Source organism: Megalops cyprinoides, chromosome 8, assembly GCF_013368585.1.
Source record: "Megalops cyprinoides isolate fMegCyp1 chromosome 8, fMegCyp1.pri, whole genome shotgun sequence".
NCBI classification, from domain to species: domain Eukaryota; kingdom Metazoa; phylum Chordata; class Actinopteri; order Elopiformes; family Megalopidae; genus Megalops; species Megalops cyprinoides.
Window position 1 is genome coordinate 880,130 of NC_050590.1, and position 11,909 is coordinate 892,038.

At 49.8% G+C, this 11,909-nt stretch overlaps 1 protein-coding gene across 1 annotated transcript; it reads left to right on the top strand.

The window, feature by feature from the left end:
- The first annotated feature begins 593 nt into the window (after nt 1-593).
- On the top strand, nt 594-11,592 carry LOC118782219 (thyrotropin-releasing hormone receptor-like). Its single transcript, XM_036535521.1, has 3 exons — nt 594-964; nt 5,787-6,177; nt 11,146-11,592. Exons 1-3 carry the CDS (start codon nt 594-596, stop codon nt 11,590-11,592), a joined length of 1,209 nt encoding a protein of 402 aa, XP_036391414.1.
- Nucleotides 11,593-11,909: the final 317 nt, after the last annotated feature.

Here is an 11,909-nt window from a genome sequence, read left to right on the forward strand (position 1 = left end):
GGGAAACGCTCCTTTGGGACGCGGCCGGAGCTCCTCCGAAAATATCAGGCGGAGACGGTCGCTAGGAGGACCAGAGGGTCGGTCGCCAGAGTCGGAAGCGAGGGAACGCTCCTATCGGACGCGGCCGGAGCTCCTCCAAAAACATCAGGCGGAGACGGTCGCTAGGAAGATCAGAGGGTCGGTCGCCGAAGACGGAGGCGAGGGAAACGCTCCTATCAGACGCGACCGGAGCTCCTCCGAAAACATCAGGCGGAGACGGCCGCTAGGAAGATCAGAGGGTCGGTCGCCGGAGTCGGAGGTGAGGGAAACGCTCCTTTGGGACGCGACCGGAGCTCCTCCGAAAACATCAGGCGGAGACGGCCGCTAGGAGGATCGGAGGGTCGGTCGCCGGAGTCGGAGCGAGGAAACTCTCCTATCGGACGCGACCGGAGCTCCTCTGAAAATATCAGGCGCCGACGGTCGATAGGAGGACCAGAGGGTCGGTCGCCGGAGTCGGAGGTGAGGGAAACTCTCCTATTGGACGCAACCGGAGCTCCTCCGAAAATATCAGGCGCCGACGGTCGCCGCGAAGACCAGAGGGGTCGCGAAAGACGATGGCGGAGAACGCTAGCTCCGTCCCCCCGGCCGGCGCGCCCCCGCTGGACGCGACCCCGGAGTCGCTCCGGTACAAGGCGGCGTCGGCGTTCCTCGTCCTCCTGGTCTGCGCGGCGGGCATCGTGGGCAACGCCATGGTCGTCCTGGTGGTGCTGACCGCCCGGCACATGCGCACGCCCACCAACTGCTACCTGGTTAGCCTAGCGGCGGCCGACCTCACCGTGCTGGTGGCGGCCGGCCTGCCGAGCGTCTCCGACAGCCTGGCGGGCGCGTGGGTGTACGGCCGCGCCGGCTGCCTCGGCATCACCTACTTCCAGTACCTGGGCATCAACGTCTCCTCCTGCTCCATCACCGCCTTCACCGTGGAGAGGTGAGAGAGACCGGGGGCTAACGCTAACCTTGCACCTAATGCTGCTTTTAATACACCAGCTAACGCTAACTGCTAACACTCACAAACATGCCCATGCTAACCCACCCGGGCATCAAGGTCTCCTCCTGCCCCATCACCGCCTTCACCGTGGAGAGGTGAGAGCGGCCGGCTAACCGGAGAGACTGGGGGCTAACGCTAACCTTGCACCTAACGCTGCTGGTAATACACGACACGCTACTGCTAACACTCACAAACATGCCGACGCTAACCCACCCGGGCATCAAGGTCTCCTCCTGCTCCATCACCGCCTTCACCGTGGAGAGGTGAGAGAGACCGGGGGCTAACGCTAACCTTGCACCCAACGCTGCTTTCAATACACGACACGCTAACTGCTAACACTCACAAACATGCTGACGCTAACCCACCCGGGCATCAACGTCTCCTCCTGCTCCATCACCGCCTTCACCGTGGAGAGGTGAGAGCGGCCTCATTATTCTGTTAACGCTCCAGCTAACGCTAACCTCGCACCTAACACTGCTGGTAATAGTAACCAACACACTACTGCTAACACTCACAAACATGCTGACGCTAACCCACCCGGGCATCAAGGTCTCCTCCTGCTCCATCACCGCCTTCACCGTGGAGAGGTGAGAGCAGCCGGCTAACCGGAGAGACCGGGGGCTAACGCTAACCTTGCACCCAACGCTGCTTTCAATACACGACACGCTAACTGCTAACGCTCACAAACATGCTGACGCTAACCCACCCGGGCATCAACGTCTCCTCCTGCTCCATCACCGCCTTCACCGTGGAGAGGTGAGAGCGGCCGGCTAACCGGAGAGACCGGGGGCTAACGCTAACCTTGCACCCAACGCTGCTTTCAATACACGACACGCTAACTGCTAACGCTCACAAACATGCCCACGCTAACCCACCCGGGCATCAAGGTCTCCTCCTGCTCCATTACCGCCTTCACCGTGGAGAGGTGAGAGCGGCCTCATTACTCTATTAACGCTCCAGCCAACGCTAACCTTGCACCCTGCTGGTAATACACGACACGCTAACTGCTAACGCTCACAAACATGCCCACGCTAACCCACCCGGGCATCAAGGTCTCCTCCTGCTCCATTACCGCCTTCACCGTGGAGAGGTGAGAGCGGCCTCATTACTCTATTAACGCTCCAGCCAACGCTAACCTTGCACCTAACGCTGCTGGTAATACACGAATTATTCTATTAACGCTACAGCTAACGCTAACCTTGCACCCAGCGCTGCTGGTGATACACGACATGCTAACTGCTAACGCTCCCAAACATGCTGACACTAACCCACCCGGGCATCAACGTCTCCTCCTGCTCCATCACTGCCTTCACCGTGGAGAGGTGAGAGCGGCCTCATTATTCTATTAACGCTCCAGCTAACGCTAACCTTGCACCCTGCTGGTAATACACAAATTATTCTATTAACGCTCCGGCTAACGCTAACCTCGCACCTAATGCTGCTTTCAATACACGACACGCTAACTGCTAACACTCACAAACATGCCCACGCTAACCCACCTGGGCATCAAGGTCTCCTCCTGCCCCATCACCGCCTTCACCGTGGAGAGGTGAGAGCGGCCGGCTAACCGGAGAGACCGGGGGCTAACGCTAACCTTGCACCCAACGCTGCTTTTAATACACAACACGCTAACTGCTAACACTCATAAACATGCTGACGCTAACCCACCTGGGCATCAAGGTCTCCTCCTGCCCCATCACCGCCTTCACCGTCTAGAGGTGAGAGCGGCCTCATTATTCTGTTAATGCTCTAGCTAACGCTAACCTTGCAGCTAATGCTAACCTTGCACCCTGCTGGTAATAGTAACCGACACGCTAACTGCTAACACTCACAAACATGCTGACGCTAACCCACCTGGGCATCAAGGTCTCCTCCTGCTCCATCACCGCCTTCACCGTGGAGAGGTGAGAGCGGCCTCATTATTCTGTTAACGCTCCAGCTAACGCTAACCTTGCACCCTGCTGGTAATACACAAATTATTCTATTAACGCTCCGGCTAACGCTAACCTCGCACCTAACGCTGCTGGTAATACACGACACGCTACTGCTAACGCTCACAAACATGCCCACGCTAACCCACCCGGGCATCAAGGTCTCCTCCTGCTCCATCACTGTCTTCACCGTGGAGAGGTGAGAGCGGCCTCATTGTTCTATTAACGCTCCAGCTAACGCTAACCTCGCTCCCTGCTGGTAACAGTAACCGACAGGCTAACTGCTAAAACTCACAAACATGCTGACGCTAACCCTAGCGGTACCGCTAGCGCAACCCTAAAGCTGATGCTAGCTTAGCGTCAGCTTAGCTGAACCTTTCTATGTGTGTTTGTCGTTTCTTCCGGAAAGGTACATAATGCTAATGCTAATGCTGCTTCAGCGTCAGCTTAGCGGAACCTTTTCTAAGCGTGTCGTCTCTTCCGGAAAGGTACATAATGCTAATGTTGCTTTAGCGTCAGCTTAGCCGAACCTTTCTATGTGTGTCCTTTCTTAAAGGTACACAATGCTAATGTTGCTTTAGAGTCAGCTAAACCTTTTCTAAGTGTGTCGTTTCTTTCTTAAAGGTACATAATGCTATTGTTGCTTTAGCGTCAGCTAAACCTTTTCTAAGTGTGTCGTTTCTTTCTTAAAGGTACATAATGCTATTGTTGCTTTAGCGTCAGCTAAACCTTTTCTAAGTGTGTCGTTTCTTCCTGAAAGGTACATAATGCTAATGCTGCTTTAGCGTCAGCTAAACCTTTTCTAAGTGTGTCGTTTCTTCCTGAAAGGTACATAATGCTAATGTTGCTTTAGCCGAACCTTTTCTAAGCGTGTCGTTTCTTCCGGAAAGGTACATAATGCTAATGTTGCTTTAGCCGAACCTTTTCTAAGTGTGTCGTTTCTGCCGGAAAGGTACATAATGCTAATGCTGCTTCAGCCGAACCTTTTCTAAGTGTGTCGTTTCTTTCTGAAAGGTACATAATGCTAATGCTGCTTCAGCGTCAGCTTAGCTGAATCTTTCTATGTTTGAGTGTCGTTTCTTCCGGAAAGGTACATAATGCTAATGTTGCTTTAGTGTCAGCTTAGCCGAACCTTTTCTAAGTGTGTCGTCTCTTCCGGAAAGGTACATAATGCTAATGTTGCTTTAGCGTCAGCTTAGCCGAACCTTTCTATGTGTGTCCTTTCTTAAAGGTACACAATGCTAATGTTGCTTTAGAGTCAGCTAAACCTTTTCTAAGTGTGTCGTTTCTTTCTTAAAGGTACATAATGCTATTGTTGCTTTAGCGTCAGCTAAACCTTTTCTAAGTGTGTCGTTTCTTTCTGAAAGGTACATAATGCTAATGCTGCTTTAGCGTCAGCTAAACCTTTTCTAAGTGTGTCGTTTCTTTCTTAAAGGTACATAATGCTATTGTTGCTTTAGCGTCAGCTAAACCTTTTCTAAGTGTGTCGTTTCTTTCTGAAAGGTACATAATGCTAATGTTGCTTTAGCCGAACCTTTTCTAAGTTTGTCGTTTCTTCCTGAAAGGTACATAATGCTAATGCTGCCTTAGCCGAACCTTTTCTAAGTGTGCCGTTTCTTCCTGAAAGGTACATAATGCTAATGTTGCTTTTGCGTCAGCTAAACCTTTTCTAAGTGTGTCGTTTCTTTCTTAAAGGTACATAATGCTAATGTTGCTTTAGCGTCAGCTAAACCTTTTCTAAGTGTGTCGTTTCTTTCTGAAAGGTACATAATGCTATTGTTGCTTTAGCGTCAGCTAAACCTTTTCTAAGTGTGTCGTTTCTTTCGTAAAGGTACATAATGCTAATGCTGCTTTAGCGTCAGCTTAGCTGAACCTTTTCTAAGTGTGTCCTTTCTTTCTGAAAGCTACATAATGCTAATGCTGCTTCAGCGTCAGCTTAGCTGAATCTTTCTATGTTTGAGTGTCGTTTCTTCCGGAAAGGTACATAATGCTAATGTTGCTTTAGTGTCAGCTTAGCCGAACTTTTTCTAAGTGTGTCGTCTCTTCCGGAAAGGTACATAATGCTATTGTTGCTTTAGCGTCAGCTAAACCTTTTCTAAGCGTGTCGTCTCTTCCGGAAAAGGTACATAATGCTAATGTTGCTTCAGCGTCAGCTTAGCCGAATCTTTCTATCTTTGTGTGTCGTCTCTTCCGGAAAGGTACATAATGCTAATGCTGCTTCAGCGTCAGCTTAGCTGAATCTTTCTATGTTTGTGTGTCGTCTCTTCCGGAAAGGTACATAATGCTAATGCTGCTTCAGCGTCAGCTTAGCTGAACCTTTTCTAAGTGTGTCCTTTCTTTCTGAAAGCTACATAATGCTAATGCTGCTTCAGCGTCAGCTTAGCCGAACCTTTTCTAAGCGTGTCGTCTCTTCCGGAAAGGTACATAATGCTAATGCTGCTTTAGCCGAACCTTTTCTAAGTGTGTCGTCTCTTCCGGAAAGGTACATAATGCTAATGCTGCTTCAGCGTCAGCTTAGCTGAACCTTTTCTAAGTGTGTCCTTTCTTTCTGAAAGCTACATAATGCTAATGCTGCTTCAGCGTCAGCTTAGCCGAACCTTTCTATGTGTGTCCTTTCTTAAAGGTACATAATGCTAATGTTGCTTTAGCCGAACCTTTTCTAAGCGTGTCGTCTCTTCCGGAAAGGTACATAATGCTAATGTTGCTTTAGCGTCAGCTTAGCCGAACCTTTTCTAAGCGTGTCGTCTCTTCCGGAAAGGTACATAATGCTAATGTTGCTTTACCGTCAGCTTAGCCGAACCTTTTCTAAGCGTGTCGTCTCTTCCTGAAAGGTACATCGCCATCTGCCACCCGATGAGGGCGCAGGCGATGTGCACGGTGTCGCGGGCCAAGCGCATCATCGCCGGCGTCTGGGCGCTCACCTGCGTCTACTGCGCCCTCTGGCTCCCGCTGGTGGACCTGCAGGAGGCGCCGGGGCGGAGGGCGCAGTGCGGCTACCGGGTCTCCCGCGGCCTCTACCTCCCCGTCTACCTGATCGACTTCGCCGCCTTCTACGCGGTCCCCCTGCTGCTGGCCGTCGCCCTCTACGCCCTCATCGCCCGGGCGCTGTACCTGGGGCCCGGCCCGGGGCCCGGGCGGCGGAGCGCCGGGGCGGGGCCCGGGGGCGGGGCCGGGGCCGGGGCCGGGGGGCGGACCAGGAACGCGCTGTCGTCCAGGAAGCAGGCGAGTTTTCGTACGGGGTGTGTGTGTGTGTGTGTGTGTGTGTGTGTGTGTGTGTGTGTGTGTGCGGGAGAGTGGGTCGGATTTAAATGCAAAGATTTAAAGGCGAGTTTTCGTACGGGGTGGGGTGTGTGTGTGTGTGCGTGTGTGTGTGTGTGTGTGTGTGTGTGTGCGGGAGAGTGGGTCGGATTTAAATGCAAAGATTTAAAGGCGAGTTTTCGTATGGGGTGGGGTGTGTGTGTGTGTGTGTGTGTGTGTGTGTGTGTGTGTGTGTGTGTGTGTGTGTGTGTGTGCGGGAGAGTGGGTCGGATTTAAATGCAAAGATTTAAAGGCGAGTTTTCGTATGGGGTGGGGTGTGTGTGTGTGTGTGTGTGTGTGTGTGTGTGTGTGTGTGTGTGTGTGCGGGAGAGTGGGTCGGATTTAAATGCAAAGATTTAAAGGCGAGTTTTCGTATGGGGTGGGGTGTGTGTGTGTGTGTGTGTGTGTGTGTGTGTGTGTGTGTGTGTGTGTGTGTGTGTGCGGGAGAGTGGGTCGGATTTAAATGCAAAGATTTAAAGGCGAGTTTTCGTACGGGGTGTGTGTGTGTGTGTGTGTGTGTGTGCGGGAGAGTGGGTCGGATTTAAATGCAAAGATTTAAAGGCGAGTTTTCGTATGGGGTGGGGTGTGTGTGTGTGTGTGTGTGTGTGTGTGTGTGTGTGTGTGTGCGGGAGAGTGGGTCGGATTTAAATGCAAAGATTTAAAGGCGAGTTTTCGTATGGGGTGGGGTGTGTGTGTGTGTGTGTGTGTGTGTGTGTGTGTGTGCGGGAGAGTGGGTCGGATTTAAATGCAAAGATTTAAAGGCGAGTTTTCGTATGGGGTGGGGTGTGTGTGTGTGTGTGTGTGTGTGTGTGTGTGTGTGCGGGAGAGTGGGTCGGATTTAAATGCAAAGATTTAAAGGCGAGTTTTCGTATGGGGTGGGGTGTGTGTGTGTGTGTGTGTGTGTGTGTGTGTGTGTGTGTGCGGGAGAGTGGGTCGGATTTAAATGCAAAGAAATGCTTCGAGTCCTTTTTTGAAACTGTCAGCGGTCGGGGGGGGGCGGCCCGGAAGCGTCCAGGAAGCAGGCGAGTTTCATACGGGATGTGTGTGTGTGTGTGTGTGCGTGTGTGTGTGTGCGTGTGTGTGTGTGTGTGTGCGGGAGAGTGGGTCGGATTTAAATGCAAAGAAATGCTTCGAGTCCTTTTTTGAAACTGTCAGCGGTCGGGGGGGGGCGGCCCGGAAGCGTCCAGGAAGCAGGCGAGTTTCGTACGGGGTGGGGTGGGTGTGTGTGTGTGTGTGTGTGTGTGTGTGTGTGTGTGTGTGTGTGTGCGGGAGAGTGGGTCGGATTTAAACGCAGGGCCGCCCCCGACCGACCAAAGATTCTCCTAGCCGACTAGTAACGATAATAACAATAACATTATAATATTGTATTGTAATAATAATAACAATAATAATACACTTTATTCGTAACGCACTTCTTTACATTCGAAGCAAATCTCAAAGCGCTACGGGATAAAAACACGTCCATCGTGAATCGCAGGATATCGAGCAAAAAAACTGACAATTTAATTTCAGAAATCATAGGTTTTTACTGAAAAGAAATGCTTTGAGTCCTTTTTTTGAAGCTGTCAGCGGTCTGCCGCCCCCCGAGATGGTCGGGGAGGCGTAGTAGTCGTTAGCTCAAGCCATTAGTCGACTAGTCGTCGCACGTTTATGATATTAATTTAATATATATATATTTTGGGGCATCGGAAAATTGTTTGAGCTCCAGGGCTGAGGAAGAACGTTATAAGTAACATTGTTAACGCTGTGCTACGTTACAGAGAAACACAAAACCGTAATAATGAGCCTTTAAAATATAAATTTTACAAGCGCAAGCACGAAGCGACCCGGTTGTTAATGATGCCATGATGACATTAGCCACGATGCTAATGGCTAAAGCGGTAATGATTCTGAATGTCAGAACAACCAGCAAGGAGACTGAACATTTTGTTAATTTATTGCAGCACAGTACAACGTAACACAGCTTATGAACTTGTAACACCAACACAATAACTTATAAAACAAATGATGAATAAAAAACAGAACATGAAGTTAAACATGCAGTAAGCGGGGTGATTTAGCTTCCCCAGTCCCCACGTACACTTGGATAAGCCTAATAGCGCATGTGACAATATATTTATTTAGCTGCATATAGCCTTAACTTCGTTAGCAATTCGAAGCCTTAGCAATTCGATAATGTTTGTTAGGCCGCTAATTATTTAGCATAATGGAATAACCCTTTCGCGCGTGCGGTCACACCGGTGTGATCAGCCGTTTAGCGCGTATGCTAAAGCCGGTGCGATCAGAACGCGAGATTGGAGGAAACTCTAGCTAATTTTAGCTTTGTGGAAACAGCGATTTAACTCGATTTGCTCGACTCGATTAATAGCGATTTGCGATGAAAAAATATCGCAAGCGCTAACCGAAAACGACGAGAGGCTTAATGACGCTGATGAAAACGTAACGAATCGTGTAGCGTACGTAGCATAAAAATAAGTTTGCGTGCGAAAGGGGTTAAACGCCCCCTCCAGGAAAAGGGTCTCTTATTAAGGGCAGTGGAGCGGACAGAGACCAGTGTAGCACAGCGGTAAGAAGTGAGGATCGTAACCGGAAGGCTGACGGCTCGATTCCCTGCTGGGGCGCTGCTGCTGTACCCCTTGGGCGAGGTTCTTAACCCAGAATCTCCTCAGTAAATATCCAGCTGTGTAAACGGATAAAACTGTAACCTGTGTAAGCGGCTCTGTGTAAGGGCGACCAGCAACCTTTCGGTTACAAGCCCTGCACCGCGCCGCTACGCTACAACGGCCGCCCCTCGTTACACGTAACGGATGCTTTCTCCCAAGGCCTACTCCGCGCTCCTTCTCAAACGGAGAGCGTTTCCCTCGCCCTTTCGGCAGCGGTGCGACTCTCGTTACCTCACCGTTCTTTAATTAAACCTCTCCCCCCCTCCCCCTCCCACCGCCCCCTTCCTCGCCGAGACCCTCGGAGACGCCGCGGCGCTTTTCCGCGCCGGCAAAGGTCACGTCCGCCGGCGGGGGACCCTCAGGAAGTCCGCCCGCCGCCCTCCCGGCGGCCTTTACCCATTCAGCCGCGACGGGTCCCGGCGTCTTCGGGAAGAGACGCGATAAATAAATCAGCGGAGGAGCTTTTTAAAGATTTAAACCGGGTGGAAAAAGGCGTGAGGGGGAGTCCGGAGCACCAGAGCTGTCTGGAAGTCTAAAACCGAAGCGGGGGGGGGGGGGGGGAGAGGGACGTCGGCCCTGATTGGCTGCCCGGGCTTTCGGGGAGAGCCCCGGAGGACAGTTGTCGTGGTTGTGCTGCCACAACGACGCCCCCGTGCTAACCTCACGCGCTTTACATCTTTAATCATCCCACAAAAAACCGTCTGGCTTTGAATCCAGAGCTTCGTCTTCACGCCTCAAATCACACAAAAATGATCTTCTACCGTTACATCTCTAATCAGGAACTTCTTTCTCTAATCAGAGGAACTTCTTTCTTTCATATTTAATCACAGAAAGAGGATCTTCTTTACCTTTACATCTCCGATTATACAAAGACGATATTCTTCGTCTTTATATTGTTAATTATACAAAGGGGATCTCCATTCTTTACATCTCTAATCACACAAAGAGGAACTTCTTTCTTTCATATTTAATCACAGAAAGAGGATCTTCTTTACCTTTACATCTCTGATTATACAAAGACGAGATTCTTCATCTTTATATTGTTAATTATACAAAGGGGATCTTCATTCTTTACATCTCTAATCACACAAAGAGGAACTTCTTTCTTTCATATTTAATCACAGAAAGAGGATCTTCTTTACCTTTACATCTCCGATTATACAAAGAAGATATTCTTCATCTTTATATTGTTAATTATACAAAGGGGATCTTCATTCTTTACATCTCTAATCACACAAAGAGGAACTTCTTTCTTTCATATTTAATCACAGAAAGAGGATCTTCTTTACCTTTACATCTCTGATTATACAAAGACGATATTCTTCGTCTTTATATTGTTAATTATACAAAGGGGATATTCATTCTTTACATCTCTAATCGCACAAAGAGGAACTTCTTTCTTTCATATTTAATCACAGAAAGAGGATCTTCTTTACCTTTACATCTCTGATTATACAAAGACGAGATTCTTCATCTTTATATTGTTAATTATACAAAGGGGATCTTCATTCTTTACATCGCTAATCACACAAACAGGAACTTCTTTATCCTTACATCTCTGATTACACAAACAGGATCTTCTTCATCTCTACATTTCTAATTATACAAAGAGGATCTTCTTTCTTTACATCTCTAATTATACAAAGAGGATCTTCTTCATCTATACATCATCTAATCACACGAAAAGTGTTAGAAAAGGATTGAGAATCAGCTCAAAATTGTTTGGGAAAAATTATAACGAAATTATAAATCCAGAAAAAGCTCACATTTTTAAATCATCATTAATAGGATTGGGGGGTGGGGCTCTGAAGACCAGATCAAAACACAAACCATACTTTGCTACGGACAAATTTTAACATCACGCCAGTTTAAAAAGAGCGATCGTTGTTCTCGACGATAATTCCCATCATAATTTTTCATCGCCGAAGTTATAGTTTCGCGTGTACGGTCGCAGCGGCGTGATTTGCCGTTTAGCGCGTACGCTAAAACCGGCGCGATTAGAACACGAGATTGGAAAAAATTCTAGCTAATTTTAGCTTTGAGGAAACAGCGATTTAACGCTAAAAAATATAGCAGATGCTAACCGAAAACTATGAGAAGCTTAACAGCGCTAATGAAAACATGACGGACCATGTAACATAACGCGCGCGCTACGTAGCGTATAAAGTAAGTTACGTGCGAAAGGGTTAAGTTCAACGGGTTTATGCTGTGACATCCTCCTCTTCCTCAGGTGACGAAGATGCTGGCGGTGGTGGTGATCCTCTTTGCCCTCCTGTGGATGCCCTACCGCACGCTGGTCCTGGTTAACTCCTTCGTGGCCACGCCCTACTTAGACGCCTGGTTCCTGCTCTTCTGCCGGGTCTGCGTCTACGCCAACAGCGCCATTAACCCCGTGGTGTACAGCCTGATGTCGCAGCGGTTCCGCTCGGCCTTCCGCGAGCTGTACCGGTGCCGGGGCCGGGGGGCGCAGACCCGGACCCTCTCCCTGGTCAGCGGCGGGCGCAGCGTGGCGAGGGACCCCCGGGGCCACGCCCCCGGCAACGCCGACAGGGGCGGGCAGGCGGCCACCAGAGACGAGCGAGGCCGGGAAGGGAAAGACGCCTCCGCCGACGGGACGCCCGACGGCCCTGCACCGCCGGGGGAGGGGGCGGGAAAAATGAGCCACAGCGGGGTGTAGCTGAAACCCCACACTCCCCCCCACCCCCCCCTTGTGGCCCTGCGAGTTTGGGAACCCGTCCACCGCTCCGACCCGGCAGAATCGGACTCGGACTCGAAATTTCGCTAACATTTAAAGACAAATAAAACATATAACATAAATCAAGTGGGTAACCGGGAACACAAACTCAGGAGTCGACAAGCCAAAATAACAAACAAAACACAATCTAACTAACGAGAGAGGGAAACTAACTGACCTAACAAAATAAATCTCAAAACAAAAGATACAGTAAAAACTTCCCTTTCTCCCTTCCTAACGAAACCAACGTGAAAAAGAGA